The 22,354-nt window shown below is 42.0% G+C and overlaps 1 protein-coding gene across 2 annotated transcripts in view; it reads left to right on the top strand.

Annotated features, from left to right (window-relative positions):
• LOC124555075 (IDLSRF-like peptide) overlaps window positions 1–22,354 on the top strand; it is a 216,732-nt gene that overhangs the window by 175,165 nt on the left and 19,213 nt on the right. For both annotated transcript variants that reach the window (XM_047128863.1, XM_047128862.1), the window contains exon 3: window positions 4,283–4,435. In XM_047128863.1, the coding sequence (XP_046984819.1) occupies window positions 4,283–4,435 (153 nt within the window). The remainder of the gene's footprint in view (window positions 1–4,282; window positions 4,436–22,354) is intronic.

Genomic DNA, 22,354 nt, shown 5'->3' with positions numbered 1-22,354 from the left:
ACCAGCATTTCTACAGAGTGTTTCCAGGAACACTCTTCTGAGCTTAAACACTTCCACTGGCCACCAGCCCCACCAGACATGAACATTATTGAGGAGATCTGAGATGCCTTGCAACGTGCTGTGCGGAGGAGATCTTCACACCGTCGTGCTCTAACGGATTTATGGACAGCCCTGCAGGATTCATGGTGTCATTTCCTCCATCACTACTTCAGAAATTAGTCGAGTCCACGTTACGTCGTGCTGCGGCACATCTGCGTGCTCGCGGAGGCCCTACACGATATTAGGCTGGTGTACCAGTTTATTTGCCTCCTCAGTATATATTAAGTACCTACATTCGTTGTTCATCTACTCTTGCATAAAACTGACTTTTTTGCAGTGAGGAGTGACATTAATGCAGCTGTATACTACACTACCAGTATAGCGACGCAGCGTAACAGCCACCAGCCGCAGTGACCGCCGACAATATCATTAGAATTATCAGCCTCAAAAATCTACTTCAGTTTAGTAAGTGGTTACACTTCCTGCCCCAAAAGCGAGCATGCCAGACTTGTAACATTCGTGGTGTAAAAAAATCAACGATAAATGTAAGGAAAGTCCTTGCTGTGAAGTGATGGTCACGAAGTAACATACCTTCTCACGCAAAAAGTTTCAAATAAAGCAGAATATGTCGGAAACCATAATTATATGGTAATATGCAAGAATCTGACTTTGGGTTATTACAACAAAAGACAAGAATCAACAACAAAACAAAAAATAACAGAAAACGCAAATACTTATCTTATTACTAATTTCAACTGAAATAAAATGACAAGTTTATTCGGTGTATAAATAAGTCGAAATTAAAAAAAAAAAGATACGAAAGCCGAAAATACCCTCGAAAATGTACAGTACGCAAACAGTAATATAAAATTAAAAAAGGTCAGTTTCACGAAAGAATAAAAGCATGACTTGCACAGCATAGCTTAAGAAGATGCAAATGCAAGGGTTGGACAAAAATGTGGAAAGCAGTGAGAAATGAATGCTCGAAAATAAATGCAGATGCTAGAAAAACCTATAGGTTGCGCTATTGTATTTGGACACAAACGGCTCCTCTCCAGTGTCCTCATTATGCTGGAAGTGTCAGTCACGGCCACAACAGTGCTCTGTGTAACTGGCCGTGAATCATGTCGGAGCTAAGTAAATTGGAACGTGGGGAAATTGATGGTGCTCATATGGTGGTTGCTTCCGTCACTAAGGTAGCCGAAGCGTTTGGTGTTTCAAGAGGCACCGTATCGTAGATTTATACCGCATACAGGGAAAACGGAAAGACACAGCGTGGTCGAATGTGAGTACTGAGTGGGCATGACGGTCCGTCATTGAAGAACATTGTGACGAAAAGCAAAGGACAACAGCTGCAAAATTTACTGCAGGACTGCACTCGCAAACCATGTCAGTAACAAAACAATGCGAAGGGAGCTCCAAAAACTGGGAATTGTAGGGCGAGATGAAATTACAAAACCACACATTGGTTATGCAAATGCCCGTAAGGGGTAAACTTGATGATGCGGTCGTCAAAACCTGGACTATGGAGCGACAGAAGAAAACAATTTTTTCGGGTTGAGTCCTGTTGCACACTCTTTCCCGCCTATATACGAGTTTACACCTCAAGAGTGGAATATGGCGAGGTTTCAGAGTTGATTTGGGCAGCCATATCGTAGTACACCATGGTTACTCGGCAAAGTTGAAGAACTGCCAAGAATTATGTGACTGTGTTAGCTGATCATGTCCGGTCCATGGTACTACGTTTGTTCCCCAGTGGTGATCCTGTGTTCCAAGACAGCAGGGCCCTGTTCACACAGCTGGCATTGTTCATTGTTTGTGAGGGCGAGGCTGATTTTTCGCGTCCTCCCTAGCCACCACACTCGCCAATCTCATTGTTATTAAGCCATTACGGTCTACTTTGGAGAGAACGACGCGTGATCGCTATCCAGCTTCATTATCGTTAGCCGAATGTGCCATATTTTTGCAGGAAGAAAAGTATAAGGTTCCCTTGAAAACCATACAGGTCCTGTATTTATTCATTCGGAGACGACTGGAAGCTTTTTTGAACGCTAACGCTTCTGCTGCACCGTATGGGACATGATAGTGGTATGTGTTTTTGGCGTTTCTATATTTCTTTCACCACAGTATTTAACCTGTGGTGCAAAGATAATTTCAGTCAGAATCCTCTCTGTTATTGCATTTTTCACAGAGTCAGTATGCATCTCCACGACTTTATAGTTGCAAGATAGGCAGCTCCCGTTCGCGCCCAAATCTTCCACATTTCACCGATGTCCTGTACGACGCGAACTAGTTGGGTGTGACGTGGCTAACGAAAACACCAACATAAACAAGTTTTTGATGGAATATAGACTAAAATACATTGTTAATAAAAAAAAGCAGAAGTTTTAGCACTAAACCACAAAAAATGTCAATTTTATTGCAAAATTTGGACATATGATCAAATTGTCGCGTATATTGAGCAAAATTCGTTGTTGCTCAGAAAGGGAATGGCTCACTATTCAGCAACAGAAGAGACTATTGAAGCAACAATGTGAATCGTACTTCATTCTTATCATTCCCCTTATCAAATTACGCATAGCTGCCACGTACAATCCCTCTATCAATCCATTCCTTAGTCTCCCGAAGATTCTTCTATGCTATGGTTGCTATGTAAGTATTCTCTCATTCATATAGTTTATTTATGCTGTGTTATCTGTATAGTTTTCAGTTTCTCGGCGAATATTTTCAGTTCTCCTTGGAATGTGTCATTGCTTATGTCTCATAGTTCCATTAACTCCTCAAAAAATTCAGTCACATAGATTCTAGTGTTTCTCTTGGCTTACCTTCTTCACATTTCACGACCTTAAAAATGTATGAACTTTATATTTCATTATTGTTTCTAACTGAATCAGTGATCAGACAACGATGACTTAACGTAATTATAGATTTGATAACACGTAACATCTGTGACGCTGTAGCACATTAAAAACAGATGGATACACACATGTTGCTAATTATGAATTGATACCAAACACAATAATATAGCAGCAACGGATGCATTCCACAGTTTTAGTGGTTTGGAGCATTTGTAATCCATGAATTGGTACTGGCGCTAGTTGGTAAACTGATAACTAGTGGGAAGTTGAGTGTGAACGTAGGGTCGTATAACTCGTTCATCTACACTAACCAGCATATTGTTACGTATCATCTTAACTGGGGATTTGTAATGATTACAACAGAAACAGATTGCTGTTTCCAGCTGCAACAAAATTTTCGACTCTTACCGATTACGACCATCAACTACAGATATTAAGATGTATCAGTGTTATAGAACTGTTTCTTTACTTTTTTGCTTCGTCCCGTACTAGTGCTCCGTTTCTGATGAGGCATTCACAATCATCATGTGTCTCGGTTTCTGTGGCCAAATGTCTTCCTTGTCATGAAAAGTCATTTTTCGCTTTAAAATATAAGTTGTCTGTCTCTGAATCGTATCATCTGTTGACGTTGTGTGTGTGCGTGTGTGTCGATATTTTACTGGTTTGCATATCGTGTGTATTACAGCGAATCATCTCGGATGTATCCTGACCTAACATGGAAAGCTGCCTAAGACCCACACGCTGATCTGCCGATACTCTTCTGATCTTGGTAACCTGTGTTTACCGCATTGTGTAAAACTATCAAGTCTACACTTTACGTACAAATTGTCGAAACATTCCGTTCCTGTTAGCTTTGAATTAGTATTATAGGGAAGAAATAAACTGAATCGCTTCCATATGGTGTGTTCTGACAAAATAAGAAGCTTTCATCACGCCCTGGAGTATAAATACAAGTAATAATATTTTACGGTTGAAAGGTAAGCGTGTGAGCATAAACTCCTTAGATTAGAGCTCAGCATAATAATTCAAATGCACGGAAATTCATTAGAACAGGCGTAAAAACTCCATTCCTTTCTGAAAACGTGAATACAGTATCAATAATCTCTTAAAAAACGATTTATGAATAGAAACGGTAAACTGATACGTATAAATTTCGTGAAAACAAGTATATAAATAATTTTGTGTTCCATTCTTTCTTTTGGAAAAATCATAGATAATATTTTGAAGAACCGAGTGTTGACAGAGAGCCATAAATTTTGGAAATTGCATCATATGTCACGACGGTTGCTAGGTGCAGTACTCATAGATAAGGCGACTACGTAAATAACAATAATAATGTATACTTGTACTCAAATCAAATGTTAAAATCATGTCACTGTTTGCAGCAAAGCGACCACCAGTTGAAGAGACAGCATCCTTTCTACAGTCACTTCTAGCGAGCCACGGACCAAACTACCTTGAGAAACTCTTTGGAAACAAAGCCAGAGACGCCCTGGCACCACTCGGAGGAGTCGAGAAGGTCGCTATTGCTCTTTCAGGTAAGTTTATTTACCTCCTTGTTTCTCTCGTCGTTGCACCATATTCTGGTCGTCTACAGAAATATACTTTAGGTTCACCCAAATTTACTATGAACCTTTTTAAGGAAAAGAGCTCTTCCCTCAATTCCTATACGTAGAACGCCTTCATTTACAGGGGTCGCGTAAGACATCAGTAGTGGCAGCTACATCGCCCTGTATAGCCATATACAACACAGTAATCAATTGAATCTACAGGTTCCTTCCCAGACTCCTGCACGTGGAACACTGGAATTTCTAAAACCGTATAGAATACAGTAATTAAATTAATTCATTTACTGAAATTCCATTCATCTACAGCATGTCTAGGCCTTCAGCTCGAAACTGCATCAATACAGATGGGATTCTTCACCGAATCCGATAGTTGTTCTGAAGTATGTAGACTAAGAAAAGAAGATAAGAGTAGAATTTACCCATCTATCTATGTGATAGGACAAATTGGCCACTACATACATCACTAGAATTACTGTATCAACTGCTTTACTTTTTGTGATACAAATTACTTTGTATGAGGCCCTTAACGGCTGAGATGGTAATGTAGCTGGAGGAATTAACAACTCCAGCAACTGTTGCAAATGCATAGTCTCCCTGCAGCAATTCATGTTATTACAAATGACCACTCTAGAAATTCTATAGAAGTTAATACAGTATTATTATTTTCAGACACTTATGTAAATTTGAGGCCGACATTGATAGATTTAATGTATACTTTGTAGAGTCGACAGCTATTCTTAAATACATCAAATGAATTCGCGATTGCGCATTAGGACTACGATCAGCTGTAGAATGGAATGAGGACAATGAAAATTTGTGCCCGACCGGGACCCAAACCCGTATTTTCCACTTATCACGAGCTGTCGCTTTGCCATTTGGCTATCTGTGCATGACTCACGGCCAGACCAAATTCCACATGTCGTCAACCTTGCGTCTACGACCTGTACTCGTACATCCTTTATACACATTCCCGTACAGGTCAGACGTTGCATTTGAAAGTCGCTCGCCTGGTATCAACATACAAATACGATATTGCAATGCCTATGTTATTGTGATTACGATGCAAAGTTCCTTTAGACATGCGTATCCAAAGGAACTTTGCATCGTAATCAGAATAACACAGGCACTACAATATAGTACTTCTTCTCTTTATTGAAACTGCTCTCCACTTATAGGCGACTGAGAGGAACGACCATTTATCCACCTAATAATGGACACTTGTGTTTGTTTTTATAGTCAGTACTTTTCAGTTTAGTTTCTTGGGTGAACTGTTAGCAACTAGACTGCTCTTTCATTGTTGTTTCCAAATAATAACTAATATGAAATATAATCTAGCCAAAAAATGAAAGTAACAATGAAATACTGGTAATGTGGATTTTTCCCATGATGTGGTTGGTTGGTTTGTTGGGGGAAGGAGACCAGACAGCGAGGTCATCGGTCTCATCAGATTAGGGAAGGATGGGGAAGGAAGTCAGCCGTGCCCTTTGAAAGGAACCATCCCGGCATTTGCCTGGAGCGAGTTAGGGAAATCACGGAAAACCTAAATCAGGATGGCCGGACGCGGGATTGAACCGTCGTCCTCCCCATAATGTGGGAATGGTGTCAGTGAGGTCTCCTAGAAGTATTTTGGCGGAGTGTATGTATATGACGTACTAGTATTTCATGTGGAACCGGATGTGGTTCGTGTTTGAGGGGAGTGAAAAGTGGACGAACTGAAAAGGGAATACGTAAAATTGTATTAGTTAGGTATGCACATTCATCATAACAGACTGGGAACAACAAGAGGTAGATGAATCGCAGTTGACTGAAATGAGAGATTTTCGGAACTCTTATACACCTACATCCATATCTACGAGGGGCCAAACTGTGGTCTTCCGAGTGCGGGATGGCCCTTTCGGAGAACTGCCACACAAGTTGGACGTGCTGCGTCAGATGTACAACGATGCTGAGCAGTTGTCACGTAAACATTCTCGCACCCAAAGACGATGTTCAGGACGTCCAGACTGCACAGACGCCCGCCAGGCTCCGGCTCTTTGTATCGTAAGGGCAGCAGTGGCAGAACGTACGGCTACCACAAAACAGATGAGAGTACTTGTGAGCCCAGGCGTGTCAACACGAACTGCTGGCAACTGGTTGTTAGCAGTGTGACTACAGGCACGCACACCTCTAGCCTGTCTTTCAGTCGCGTCACAGCGTCGAAGCTCACGGCTGGACTTGTGCCATCAGAGGATAACTTGGAAGATGGAATGGTACGCCGTGCTCTTCAGCAATGAAAATAGATTATGTGTGGACGCAAGTGATGATCGTCTGCGCATGCGATGTAGACGTGTTGAGTGCAGACTCGTAGAGTGCATCCGTGCAAGACACACTGGCCTCATCCGTGGCCTTAATGTCTAGCGTATGATAATCTACAATTCTCTTTCACCTTTCGTGTTTCTGGAGGTGACGATAACCAGCGTTCGCTACATGCAAAATATTGCTATACCCGTTCTTTTGATGTCCGCGCAACAGAAAGGTGATGTGTTTTCCAAAAGGATAATGTTCACTCACACACTGCCCGTGAACTAGCTGAATGTGCCCTGCAAGAAGTGCAGTGACGTCATTGGCCATGCGCAATCTCCAGACTTGTCTCTAGTTGAACACGACGGGTTGTGACAGATTTGACTAGTGCGGCTCATCAGGCAACAACTCTTACCGAACTACGTGAACAGGTTGAGCAGGCATGGCATAACGTATCCCAGCACAATATTCGTAATCTGTTTGATAAACTGGATGCCAGAGTCAGCGCCTCCATCGCCACCAATGGAGGCTACACCAAATACTAGTGTGGGTGTTTCAGCATGTGTTGATACCTGGAAGCTCAGAACCGCTTGTACCGCTGATCTGTAAATATATTCATTTCATGTACTCCATATGCACTGCTGCAGCAATACATCTCGAATGAATGGAAACCTCTAATGGTGTGTACTACTTGTTTTTTTTTCCTGCAGTGTATAGTGCAGATAAGGCCAGTGACTGAAAAAATATTTAGTCGTTTGAAGAAATAATCCTGTAAAAGAACAAACACCATTAATTTCATGAAAGAGCATGAAGGATGCAACTAGCAGACTGTGAATGTTAAAGCTGCACAATTAAACCTAAATGTAAATTAAATAGCTTTACGTCCCCCTTAGCTCGGTGGCTGCATTGCCAGCACATGCTTACCACTCTTAGACGGAATGAGAGTGGAAGATGGTTGCAGCGGTGGCTGGAAATTCCGAGCCCAACCCGGCCTCTGTGCTATGCTCTAAGTCGGAGACATCTGTCTCTGCAGCTGCCTAAATTGAAGTGTATTTTCGACGATGCACCTGAGGCAGCAGTGCTCATCGATCTGTTGGCAGTAAGTCTGTTCACACTTTGTTCCCTAGAACGTAGCTGTATCTTGCCAGCCAACTGCAGCAGACCTTGCGAGATCCGACCAATAATCAGTTTAAGAAACAAATTTCACAAGTTCCTACTCTCACGGATACTGTCATTGTTAACCAACAATGGTGCCAGGCAGAGAATCTCTCCCATTACATTAGAGGTTTCCAACACTGACCAACCAAAAGTCTTGCACGCAGACACATATGGGATAATACGTCTTCTACCAAAATAATTATTGTGAGCCAATCACAGCCACTGTTACTCAGATTTAAACGAACATTCTTTTGTGGCACAGCCACGGGCAACTTCCAGTCCCACAGTCTCAAGTTATGGGTGCTTTACCTGGGTTTCAGATCTTGATTTCGCTAAAAACGATTCCTTTTATTATTTAGCACAACAGAGTTTTATGGAAAACGGGCTATCCTCCTATCCCTGCATTGTGGAGATGCGACAGCGTGACTTCCTGTTATTTAACTGTTCGAGGACTGTTTTCAGTGACAAACAGTTTTATGACACTCTCGTCCCCCTTTGTTACCTTACTTGTCAGGAGCCAGCTAAAGAAAGCTCCCAACGCTATAGAAAATAACACGAATTAAATAATCGACTATAGTCTACTGGGATATGCATATTACAATATAAAATAAGTTAGATGACAGTCTGGACATAAACTGCTGTGTAATAATAAGACCAGAATTTCTTCGCTTCGCATTTAGTATTGTTTCACAGGGTGGCTTGTCATACTCACTACGAGTAAAACTCTAATTATCCTAATAGACTGTTGGTGAATGGTTGAAGTCTCATCTGGTGATTAAGTCCCCATTACGGTCGGAGGAAAGCAATGGCAAACCACCTTCTCTAGGACCTTGCCTAGTCGGCGGTGCGGGTCTCCCTTATCGTCCCCTACGCTCCTCGAGGTTGGGGCCTCATCATCATGATAATTAAGGTGTGACTGGGGCAGTTATGTACCAGAAAACTCAGGTTATCTCGTAAGTTTTCAGTTACATCAGAGGGTGATTTTAGTGGTCAGATGAGGGGTTCATTATTTTTTTGCAGTGCTTCAAACTCTGGCACATTGTTGCGAATGCTGTGACAAATAAACGCTAGCGTTTTATATGGATCTTACATTGATACTTTCGGTTTACTGCAGCTACCATTATCTGTACTGGATGGAGAGTCTGTAGCTACCTCACCTCACTGTCTCTCACAGCTCTTACAAACCCAGACGATGAAAATGAAAGGCGTTTTCCCCCATCTTCGTGTGCAGTAAATTTTAACCTGCTGCGACAGTTTTAAATTGTTTACCTATCCAGTTCCAACCATGTAAGGTTTGGGAGCGTTCCTTCTTGCAGGAGGTCCCTCATTTGTTGGAAAGGTTGGAAAGGTGGGAGGATATCACAACTCTAATAACAAAGAAATAAGGTACAGAAAAATATTACCATATTCTTACATTTACTTTTTACTTTACATGTGGCAAGGGCCTTATCGACCATACGCCTGCTCTATGAGCCTCTTCCACTTCTGCCTGTCCAATGCGCTGTTTGTCCAGTTGCTGTTGCTGTTCATCCTAGTTGTGTCCTCCCGAATGTTATCCCACCATCTGATTCTGGGTCTCCCTCTTCCTCTCGTTCCATCTACTGTTCTGCTGAATGCCATTCTAGGTAGTCTAATCTCTGTCATTCTTGCTATATGGCCTGCCCAATTCAACCTTCTCCTCTTGAGAACTTCGACGATGTTACGGTGTTTGTACAGTCCTCTTAATTCTTCATTTCTTCTTATTCTCAAAATGGTTCAAATGGCTCTGAGCACTATGCGGCTTAACTTATGAGGTCATCAGTCGCCTAGAACTTAGAACTAATTAAACCTAACTAACCTAAGGACATCACACACATTCATGGCCGAGGCAAGATTCGAACCTGCGACCGTAGCGGTCACTCGGCTCCAGACTGTAGCGCCTAGAACAGCGCGGCCACTCCGGCCGGCCTTTCTTATTCTCCATTCAATGTTATTTTCGTCGTATACAGGTCCAAAAATTATCCTTAGTATATACAGTAATCATAATTTAGCAAAACATAATATTTAGCCAAGGGCAGCCTTTACTGACATTACATAATGCTAAACTACAGAGAGCACTTGTATTGAAACCATAGGTACGTGCACTGAACTACTAGGGGTGGATGGGAGGGGGGGGGAGGGGGGGGGGGGGGAGCGGGAGGGAGGGTGGAAGTGTGCTGAAACATGGGCGCAGATCAATGTGCCAGATGTGACGATTCTGATGAACTGTATCTTCACGCAGGCGCCAATGGTTTGCGGCCGTAGCACGAGATACATGAATCTGACGAATGGACGGAGCGTCGTGCGAACTTGAGCGCCGTTACAGTATACTGTTCAAAATGACTGCAAGACACTTCCATGACAGCGACGAAGTTGCAGCTGCAGGTCCGTCTTGAAGCTCAAATTGAATGGGCAGGACGAGGTGACAGACAAATCTTAAAAGGCTTAGCTGGTGTCACACTCCTGTCAGATTCGAACTTCAAAAGTGCATGGGTCAAAGCCTGCCTACGCTGACATAGGTGCTGATAACGTCTTTTTCCGATAGAGGTTTCCTTTTCTGTCTTAGTTCCAACAGCTGGAAAGGTGGTCCTCACTGCATCCCTATGACCATACAAGAAAGTAGAACATCCGTTTAAAACTTTGTTGGTTTTTAAGAGTTGCTGCAATTTTGAGTAGATTATCACTTCCTCTCCAAATGACGGCAGCCTAAATGTGTTTCCAGATTTTGGTTCCACAGTATGTTGGGAGTCATTGTCATTAAATTTGTTTTCTCTCGGAAATTTCGTTAAAATTGTTAGGGAGATTACGAATGGATTGAAGGGTCCTGAATACATCGTCTGATTAATTGATTATTAATTCCATCACGCCTCTTTCTTTGTTTGCACATTCGCGTGGCTGCCGAGGCATTCGTCTTGCCAACTGACGGTCCTGGAAAAGTTTGTTGTGTTAGATGTTGTCTGATCCAAAAAGTACTTGTGTGCACCCGACACACAATCAATTACCTGCTATGAAGTGTAGTGCATACCTGACCCATTTAGAGTCACTGTACAGTTCTCAGCCCTATTGTGTATGTCTAGGAAGTCACAGCCTAGCTTGTTACAGAACATTCGTAGTATCTTTCTGAAGCTCTCCATGCGACTCAGATCCAGGAGGCCACGATCACTTGTGGAAACAATGCTGCAAATTGTGAGCTTTGTTGAAGCTCTGTGAGAAAGGCTGAGGTTCTCAAACATATCTGCCAGTCACTGGAACGACCCAAGTATGAGGTCGGAGCCCAGACGACAGGCATCACTTGTCCTAACTGGCGCCATAATATGCAGTTGGATACACCCTGTTGTCTTAGTTGCTTCTGAAATAGTCTCTTCACTCCATTGAACGAGGACACCAGGAATACAAACTCAGTACATATTGTGTTCCTTTCCATCCTTTGCTTCCAATTCACCTAAAGGGTACCATTCTTTGCCACACATTAAAGCTGGCATATGCGTTTTCGTCCCATTTACATGACACTCAGAACGTTCCCATCAGATGAAGTGGGTCATTGGCTTAGTTTCAGTTTCTGTGGGATATAGCTCGTCGAACGTGTTGTTTAGGGGCATTGGTATACACATTGACGTCTCCGTTGTTCCTGTTTACCGTGTGCAGGGAGCTTAGACCTACCATTGACACTCACGCCACTCACAGACAAGTGTACGATAGGTAATAGCTCCCGTACATCCTGTAGACGAGACAGTGTCCGCAACAGCGGATAGTACTTGAGGGAACCTTTGGTATGTCTGGTACACAAATCTCGGTTGGCCTCACGATACACCCATTCACAGCAGTTTCTAACTGCTTGGCCTTAGTCAAGGCTATTTCAAGCTGCTTAAGAGCACTAACAAATCCCCTGCACGCGAACGATATCACACTGATGTGAAGAGAATGAGTATCACGTTATCGTGTAAAAATATACTGAAACGTAATGACTGTGGTGGACTTGGTGTCATTTACTAGGTGATTATCATCATCAGTACAAGACACCTCCTATTTTTGTAGCTGTCTCTGCCACAGGAGAATGGCAATGAACCAAGGTAGTGGTGGCTTTTCGGTGTTGCAGCAGGATCTGTAGTAATTCCAGTGTGCGACGACTCTTGTTCCCATTGAACCAGCGGCGATTCAGAGAAAGTACAAATGGGCATTCAGCATGAATTAAATTACCTACCTACCCCGAATTTCATAGATCATATGTGGAATATTATTGTGGGACGTTCTATGCAGATGCCACCCGCCCATTCTGGACTTGCATATCACTTTGAGGGCACAACGTGGCACCACACATACGGAACTTCCGAAAATACTCGTGGAGGGTGTGTACTGAATGATAATTCTTGTCATTAACCGCTCCAAGCATAGATTTTTGATCGTCCTGTGTGTCGATACTGGGTAATAAATATGGTGAGCGGTAAATGAAGTGGGCAAATCTTCTAGGTCTTCGTATCCTTGTGCTTTCTCACAGTAGTTTTTCTAACAAACACTACATTTCAACATGCGAATGTTCCTCGGCTACCGCTCCATCACAAGCTACAGTCAAGCTATTACCTCTGTTTCTATAAGTCAAGTATTAATGCTACAGCTACAGCAATACTTTTGTAACTTACCTGAAGCAGATTGGCAATCAATTTCATTCTGATATCAGCCTAGGATACGAAAAATGTTCGTAATTTAAGTGCTAAATTAGCTCACAGTTGTTTTGTCACAATACTTAATCGTCAGTGAACGGGACTTTTATCAACACCTTTACTATGGCACACAGAAATACGAGGAAAATATCACGGTTACAAATGTAGCTGATGTTGTAATGTTTACTACAAACTACTAGAAAGGAAGCAAGTCGTATTTATTTCATCTGAGCAGGTTACATAGGACCAGGATTTCACATAAACAATACTTTTTTTCAGAGTAACTTAAGGAATGATAACAATTTTAATATGAAAACTTGTAGTAAAATATTAGTAGCAGAACTAAAATTATTTTTAAACGAGTTTTGCATGTACATAATGCCCCTGGGAAAAACGGTACTGACTAAGCGCCAACAAGAATAACACGTCCTTATGGTACAATATAACTGCTGTCCTATAATAACAATTAATAAAAATAGAAGTAGCAGATGCAAAATGTATTTACTGGTGTGAAAGAGTGACATAGACGAGTTCTGATGGAAAGAAATTCAGATAAACGGCAGTTGCTACGGGTTCTGCGACGCAGGGAACGGTTGATGGGAAAGGAAGGTACTTAGTTGTAATAGGGAAAGGGGTGCGTACAGAACAAAGGAAAGCATTATTGTTATTTTAGGAGATATCTCATTAGCTGAAGCTGAAGATTTTATTCAGTTCTCTTATATAATGAGGGCTATGATTACAGAGTCGGAGCTGGCCTAGGTGACCGAGCGGTTCAAGGCGCTGCAGTCTGGAACCACGCGACCGCTACGGTCGCAGGTTCGAATCCTGCCTCGGGCATGGATGTGTGTGATGTCCCTAGGTTAGTTAGGTTTAAGTAGTTCTAAGTTATAGGTGACTGACGACCTCAGAAGTTAAGTCCCATAGTGCTGAGAGCCATTTGAACCATTTTTTGAACAGAGTCGGATTCCTGCTGCTACGAAGACCTTCGAGAAGGCAGCTAACAGATGAAGTGTTTTTTCTGTTGGGATCAAGTGTTTCTGCTGTGTTGTTCGAACAAGAGCGTTAATGTCGAAGAGTGGTATAAGGGACGGTATACTTTGGAAATGGAAATGAGCGTTTGGCGTCTTTGACCGGGAGGCCCCTTGCGGGGCAGGTCTTATTACATTCAACGCCACATAGCGTCTCTGTAATCGCAGAAGTAAAAGTGCTTGTACAACGTTTTTTTCAGATCGAAAGTAATTACTCTTTACATTTTTGCGGGGGACGGAGAGTTGCTGACGTTTTCTCGTAAACCGTAGGCATGTGTTCGTCTCACTTTAATTTTTCATCTGTTATTATTACTAATCTCTTTGCTGAGGAAGGGTGATTTAGATTCGTCCCATTTACCATTAAAAAGGTTGGAAATACCCGAAATTTCAGGCTAATGGTCAACTAGTAATGCTTCGGTTTTGGATGGTTTAGTACATAGGTATAACAGGAGATGATATACAGTGTAACAGCTGTGATGACGCGAAGCGACGATGTCTGCGAATGTCAGGCACGAACGAAATCATTACACTGCTATCGGAATCAAATTTAGGTTGTTCATTTTGTCAAGTAAAATATCGAAGTATACAGGTTCAGATGCGTAGTTAAAATCTAGAATACACATCATAGTTTGTCTCTTATTTGTCTATGTCTAGCTTCAGGTCGTCTGTTACCTTCATTGAAGCAGATATTGAGCTAGACTGTTTAAGGAAGCCCAATTGGTATTTGCCTACAAGGGTGTTTTTATAAGCAACCAGCAATGGCCTAATCACAATTTTATCAAGTTTTCTGCGTCTTCCCTTCATTACTCAAGTCGCTACTACAATGACCTGCAAGAAGGTACCCCTATTTGCGTCTCACAACAGCCCTTGCGTATCATATGTATTTATAACACCACTGGCTGAACACTAATAAGTATCGAGGAATGGCAGCTGTGCTACCGACCTGTTTCTTTAAACTATAACTCATTTTAATTTGTTGATTTGTAAACCGATGAATTCAATAGCGCATTATTCTTACTATTTATAATAACCCGTTATTAGATATAAAAATGTTTGCTAAAATGAATTTCAGCATCTCGATTAAACTCATTCCGTATTAATTTACAACATTACAATACATAGATTTAATATTTTTATTAATGATTTAATGGTTAAGGAAGCTCCTGGTGGAATCTGTGGGAAATATTCGAGTACGTTACATGTGTTACCTTCCTGCACCATATTGCGATTTCCTGAAAGTCCCAGAGTACGATGCTGATTTCGGTACGGTAAAAGGCAATGAGGTATTGCTGAACTCTTCAGCTCAAGATTCACCAGACCACACGAATGCGAAACTTGGTCTCCAAAGTCGTTCAGTCTAGGCTCCTCTTCACAATACAGTTAACGGTGAATCATGAACAGCTCGATTTAGAAAGTCACCACCACCGTCTACTTCATAAGTTAACATCGTGCAAACTATATTGATCGCAGACGTTTAACATGTTGAAAAGTGAATCTTTGATATTATGCCAACCACCCTACTTCAGAGAAACATAATTTTGGTGGTCATTGACCCTCATCCTACACGTGTATGTCTGCCAACTGCCATTCGTTTAGCACAGAGATTCAGAGATTAGATTTTGCGTAATAATACTCCCTCTGAAAGCTTGACGCATTTTATATGGTAGACGGAACTGACACCATGAATCCTGTAGGGTTGTACATAAATCAGCAATAGTACGAGGGGGTGGAAACCTCTTCTGGAGAGCACGTTGCAAAGCATCCCAGATATGCTCAATAATGTCCATATCTGGGGAATTCGGTGGCCAGCGGAAGTGTTTAAACTCAGAAGATGTTCCTGGAGCCACTAGGTAGCAATTCTAGACGTGTGGTGTGTCGCATTGTCATGTTGGAATTGCACAGGTCCGTCGGAATGCACAATGGACATGAATGGATGCAGGTGGTCAGACAAGATGCTTACGTACGTGTCACCTATCGGAGTCTATCTAGACGTATCAGGAGTCCCTTATCACTGCAACTGCACAAGATCCACACCATTACAGAGCTTCCACCAGCTTGGACAGTCCCCTGCTGACATGGATGGTCAATGGATTAGTTAGGTTGTCTCCATACGCTTACGCGTCCATCCGCTCGGTACAATTTGAAACGAGACTCATCCGACCAGGCAACATGTTTCCAGTCATCAACAGCCCAACGTCGGGGTTGACGAGCGCAGATGAGGCGTAAAGCTTTGTTTCGTGCAGTCATCAAGGGTGCACCAGCGGGCCTTCGGCTCCGAAAGCCATTATCGATGATGATTCGTTGAATAGTTCGGATGCTGAAACTTTTTGATGGCCCAGCATTGAAATCTGCAGCAATTTGCGGAAGGGTTGCACTTTCGTCACGTTGAACGATTCCCTTCAGTCGTCTTTGTCCCGTTCTTCAAGGATCTTTTTCCCGTCCGCAGCGATGTTGGAAATTTGCTGTTTTACCGGATTCCTTGAAATGATCGTACAGGAAAACCCCACTTCATCGCCACCTCGGAGATGCTGTGTCCCATCGCTTGTGCACTTCCAACTCACTTAAATCTTGATAACGTATTATTGAAGCAGCAGTAACTTAACAACTGCGCCAGAGACTTGTTGTCTTACATAGCCGTTGCCGACCGTAACGCCTTACTCCAAATGTTTATATAACTCATGCCTATACCACTTTCTTTGGTGCTTCAGTGTAAATATTACTGCATAAATTTTTGATACTGTCGAATTTTAAGACCTTTCTGAGACTAGTATCAGCGAACGGTCGTGGTCATAGATTATTCAAAGTTTCAGATGTCCTCTGGAGTCCACACCATAAAGACAGACTGTAGTCTCCGAGGTGAAACGGATGCTATACACTGCTAGAAAGGCGGTTACAGTTAGAGAGGAACGAATTTTAAGGTTTTAAATCATGTAGACATCGAACTCATTGATGAGAGGTCCCTAGCAGAACAAGATAATATCTGGGAAATAAATAGGTCGTTACTTATTCAAAGGAACAAATCTGTAAGTTGCATAACGAATTACGTTAAAACTCAAATTTTGATGTTCTGGCAGGAACTGGAGGTTCATTACATCCTTACGTTATTTCTGTTTCTTAATCATTGCACCACTATCTTGGTATATCTTTTTAAACTGCCATTTATAAGACTTATGAGGTGTGTGAGTAAAGTAATGGGTGTGATCTTCGAAAATTTGAAGCAAGCCTAGGGGAAACATACCTTATCAGGAGAACAAGTTGTTCGCTGCACAGATCATTTTTGTAAGGCCGAGAATACGTTGAAGATGAAGCTCGCTCAAGGAGAAGGTCAACTTCAAAACTTGTCATTTAACAGTAGCGATATCGTGCAAGGCGAATCGAGTGAGACCGGACACTGCGAGCGATCTGGAAACACAGTGTTTTTCTAGTTGTGTAGAACAGTACGTTCATTCCTTCCTGCCGCTCAGTCAGAGTTTCCGCTCCGTATGGCCATCACGTGATTTTTGAGAGCGCCATCAGTGAAGTTTTGTTTTTGTTCTGTGTTACGAAAATGGAACAGACGAATTTGGAGCAACATTATGCCATCAAATTATGTGTTAAGCTTGGAATATCTGTGAGTGTGATCTTTGAAACGTTGAAGCAAGTCTTTGGTGAACATTCCGTATCAGGAGCACAAGTTTTTCGCTGGTGCAGATCATTTCTGGAAGGCCGAGAATTCGTTGAAGATGAAGCTCGCTCGGGGAGAAGGTCAATTTCAAAACATGACTTTTGACAGTAGGGGTATCGTGCAACGTGAATCGAGTGAGAGCGGACACTGCAAAGAAGTGGAACCTGCAACATGATAACGCCCCATGATCTCAAAAGGCGTGTAAATTGTTCCACAGCCCCGTTCCACAGCCCCCCAACCCCTCCTTTCCCCCCCACCCCCCACCGTATTTAACTGATCTGAGTCCTTCCGACTTTTTTCTTTTCCAGAAATTGAGAAAGTCTTGAAAGGACATCGTTTTTGGCCCCTGGAGAACATTCAAATGCATGCGAAGGACATGTTAAAGGACTTACGAGTTGAAGCCTTACAGCACTGCTACCAAGACTGGGAACAACGACTCTCCTGAGGGAACTACTTAGAAAGGAAGAATATTATTATTGGGAAAAAAAATAAAAAAAAAACTTTGATCTCGTTACTTTTCTCACGCACCTTGTACTCCCTGAGTCTGAACCAAAAGTGGAGTAAATAAAATGAAGAGTATGTGAACTTCAATTTTTAACAGAGAATTTTCAAATCGAAGTTAGATGAAAATGTGAGGTTTTTCGGGAGCTTAATCTTAGTTATTACGCGTTGTTTGCGTGCGGCAGTCGGTAATCAACGAAAGATCACTGCTGGAATGTTAATACGCATCATCGTGGGAGGTAACTGACGTAAAGTGGATATATAGCGTGAAGTGCGGTAGCGACACATTAATTACGGCACAGACCACAGTTTACTGAAAGCAGAACTGTTAGTGAGGTACACCCTCTTTTATGCGGTTTAATCCGTCCAAACGAGGATGGCATGTGTGGGATGGCTGAAAACGGAAGGCTTTGTACCTCCTGTTGGCAAGGAATCGGGTGGTGGCTTTTTCAGTTAACATTTCCTGTGCACACGTCAGCGGCTCTGTTTGGACTGTTCTTCGAAGCACAAAGGCCTGGCGACAGTCCGCTCGTTACGCCGAAGCGCTGTTGTGCACATAGCAATTAAGTCGCGCAACCCGCAATATCCGTGCTGAGAAATGGCAGGAAATGGTGTTCTTCGTAAGGAAAGCATTTCACAGTCCCCGCCCGTCAGCTATAAAACCTGACACAGGGCAGGAGATGGGCCTGTCACGCTATAAACTCAGATACACAATGACGACATTTTTCTGTTTAATTCTGGGGTAGTTTTTATATTTTAAAAATGTGACGAGCATATCATTTCATGGAAGCACTCACCCAAACCTCTTCTACCTTATCTTATCTTCTCTCTCTTCGTAATAAACTTTTAATTTAGGAAAAAAAACAAAATAAATCACCATACTTGTCAACAAAATCAGCAATACTTTGTAAACCTATTACTTGCTTAGATACAGTTGAACTAAATGTTTAGATGTCAGTTCCGGGATACATAGCCGATATTATCAAGAATAACCAATTCATTTCTACTGGACAGAACTGGAAAATGACATGGTCAAAATGATGAGTATATAGGATGACCATGCCAGTTAAGAGTTATAAAAATAATTTAAAAAAAACACACGTATACTTCAAGGTCCATTGCTGCAATCATGTCTAGCGTTCTCGTCTGTTTTAAATGTATCAGAAAACATTACTTTCTATCTTAGAATGGTGAGATAAAATAAATTTTTATAGAGCAGTGCAATACTGTTTTACATTTACGGTATCTGCACTGAGGGTTCCCTTGTATCGTCTTAAATTTTGGTTTAGTGAAGCACCTGCAGCTCCACAATTTTCTAAATTTTCTGTAACACTAACCTATACACTTTCTCCTCTGAATGTATTTACTGAATGAGATACAACTTTTACGGCTGTGGAACCGCTAACGGCTGGATGGGATTGAAATCGACGACCAGCCATGCAGATTTATGTTTTCCGTGGTTTCCCTATATCACATGGATAGTTCCTTGTAAAAGGCCTTACTTGCCCTAGCTCAACCGAATGTTTTGTTAGATGATCTCGTCGTCGACTACGTGTTAAATGCTAGAAGGAAAAGGAGCACGGGGAGTGTTAAGTATATGTAAACTGCAGTGTGTCCAGCGGTTTGTGAGCCTGTCATACATTTGTAGGTGAGTTGTATTTGGCTCCAAGCAAGCATTCTCACGCAGTACCAGTCAGATTGCCTGTATGTCTTTCTCGTCTTTCATTTACGCAACGGTTCATCATTAAGGTAAGCTGATAAACCGAAAGCACACGATAACACTGTCGATCGACATCACGCTCTGTCTAGTAATCCTATCAGTATACATGAACGAGGCTGGAATTGAAACCACAATTATAAATCAAACGGATGCTCGGAATGTGAAGCTTATTAAGACGACCCAATATTTCGATTAGTCTTTTGACTTAATGCAGCCTCACAATAACATAAATGATGTTAAATATACAATTATAAGATTTAGAAGGATCGACGGATTAGTTGCAGGTGTGCATAAGGGCTCAAACAGTATATAAAACTTCCCTGAGTCACTTCTCATCGACCACATACAATACAGATATGTGCTATGTACGTACGTCTGCTTCCTAGCTTGGTGCGTGACGAAATTACCGCGTATGGGCCAGCGTATACACTCCAGCCCTCCAATGCCCATCCTAGTTCTGTGGCGGTTGTTTGAACCTCGAAACATGGTGAATACTGATTCGCAAGGAATTCTGCACGCACCGAATGTTCGAGCGTCAAGCAGGGCTCAGTACCGTTATAAACAATTATTACTGTTTGTTTCGTTTTAAACTTATTTCAAATAAAGAGTATTTTTTATCAGAGGCGTTGTCCTTTTTATGTTTAAGGCGTGTTCTGTGGTTACTGTGAAAATGTGTGTACATAATATGTCTATGAATTTCGGTATTTGTAGATTGAAAACAGTATTTCCTTATGAAACTGGGTTATAATTTACTACGATGTTCTTCTCTTGTTTGTATATTCTGCGAACCACAGCTTATCCCTTCATTGTTAGTGGATGTTGATTTCGGAATAATCTTGGTAGCTCATGCACTCACTGCAATTTTTCGATCTTTTTTGAATCCATTTTTTCCTACACTACATTGGTGCTATTTAAATTTCAGTTAGCTTTGTTGAAAGTTCACAGAAGAACTAGTGCTGTTGTTTCATGAGTTCCACACTCAGCATAGTGTTTAAGTTTATTTATATGTTTTTGGTATCTGTGTGTGTGTGTTGGGGGGGGGGGGCTGTCAGAGGGGGGCAGGGGGGAGTGGTCGTCTCTGAGCGTGTGTGCGTGCGCGCGCGCGTCTAAGTGTAATAGTAATCGATGTCAACCCTCAAACTTGAAACATTACTCCCCCAACCCTCCTGCACTCACATCTCTGCAAAACATCTAATAGATACTGTTACTAATTTACAGATTTGCACTCACTCATTCACAAACACACACACACACACACACACACACACACACACACACACACACATACACTAACTCCCTTCTCACGTGCCTCCCAACTACTTAGCAGTGTTCACTTAGTTTGTCTTGTAGTGGTACACAGCGTGTATCCAGGTTTTGCGGGTGTTCGAAAGCAACTGCCTCCATAAATGTTAGCCAGTGTCCTTCTCTTTGAAGACTATTAAGCTACTGTGTAAGCGGGAAGTAATCGCTACTATTTGGCTACCCAAATATAGTAATAGAGGAGCTCTATTAGCAGCTTCCTGCGGGACTTACTTGCATGTGCAAGTCCTCACACGCTATACAAAATTTCGTCTGTTTATTAAGGACTGTTGCATTCCATCTAATTGCGATCAAAGGGAAAATCACGAGTCGTTGAATGCAGTCAGTCACCATAATGTGCAGTTTGTCATCTGCTACTGTATTCACCCATGTCCTCGTTCTTATTCTCTACGGAAATTGAGCTACAGGCCAAAGACAAGGCAAAGATATTATAACAAATTTATTACTGTTCGCATATAAGGTCTGCGTCAGAATCAAGGTCACTGCAGGTTGTAAACGAGCCCATTTAGGGTAACAGGTCCAGGAACTGATGTTCTAGTCGTTGAAGGAAACATTCTGGCCTTCGCCGAAAGTTATTTAACAATTTTTCCCTCACATTTCTTCTTTCTTTTCCATAGCATTTTTCCCCTCAAGTACGAGTCTGCTTCTTTCCGTATTTAGCTAATTTTATTTCATTATTTCACTTTGTGACCGGATCCCCTTCCTTACCCTTCCTTACGCCACAGTCGCCTAAGTAACCTAACAGAGGGAAGTAATCATCGCCATCTGTCTGTGACTCATGTAAACTTTGTTCTGTATGCTATTCTGTTTTAACTGTTTGTGTATAGTACCCGCTGAGGTAGAATTTGCACCCCAGCATTTGCCTGAATGAGCGTGGAAAACCGTCAAAAAACCACACTCAGGTAGGTATACCGCCACGCTCGTTCATCTGCGCCTGGATTTGCTTTGGGTATAACCTAACTCCTCGTCTCACAAGCTAGCACACTGTGCCTTACGCTATACGAGCAGGCCTCCATCAACTAACTAAATGGACTATTTTTTGTACATTACATTTTAAAACAAATTATACAAACTTAAGATACATTTTTGCCGCTATTTTTTAGAGTAAGTAATAAATACCTAGTACGGTGGTGACAGAAACTCTCTGTGGTGAGTGTACTCCGTATGGTTCATCTGCGTTTCTCGGGTGCATTTGGCCCAACATCAAGTGACGCATTACAAGTAGTATTTGGGGCTCTGTCTCTCTTGATCTGCATGTCACAGAGAGAGCTGCCATCTTCTTGATGAAGAAAAAAATGGCCACAAGAAGGAAATAAAATACTAGAAAATACTAGGGACTCGTAAAGATAATCGCATCTTTACCAGACAGCGTATTACGGATTTTTAGCAAGAGAGATGGGACTCTTCTGCCACTGACACGCGAAATTATTGCGTCTTCTCAATTGTCAGGTATATAGAATCCAGAAGAAAGAGTAAACCAGCTGTGAATTTGGAGCCATACATATATCTAACCACATCCTACGGGAATGTCCTGCTTCTGAG

The sequence above is a fragment of the Schistocerca americana genome, chromosome X, assembly GCF_021461395.2.
Source record: "Schistocerca americana isolate TAMUIC-IGC-003095 chromosome X, iqSchAmer2.1, whole genome shotgun sequence".
Taxonomy (NCBI): Eukaryota; Metazoa; Arthropoda; class Insecta; order Orthoptera; family Acrididae; genus Schistocerca; species Schistocerca americana.
This window is presented reverse-complemented; position numbering and strand designations above follow the sequence as displayed.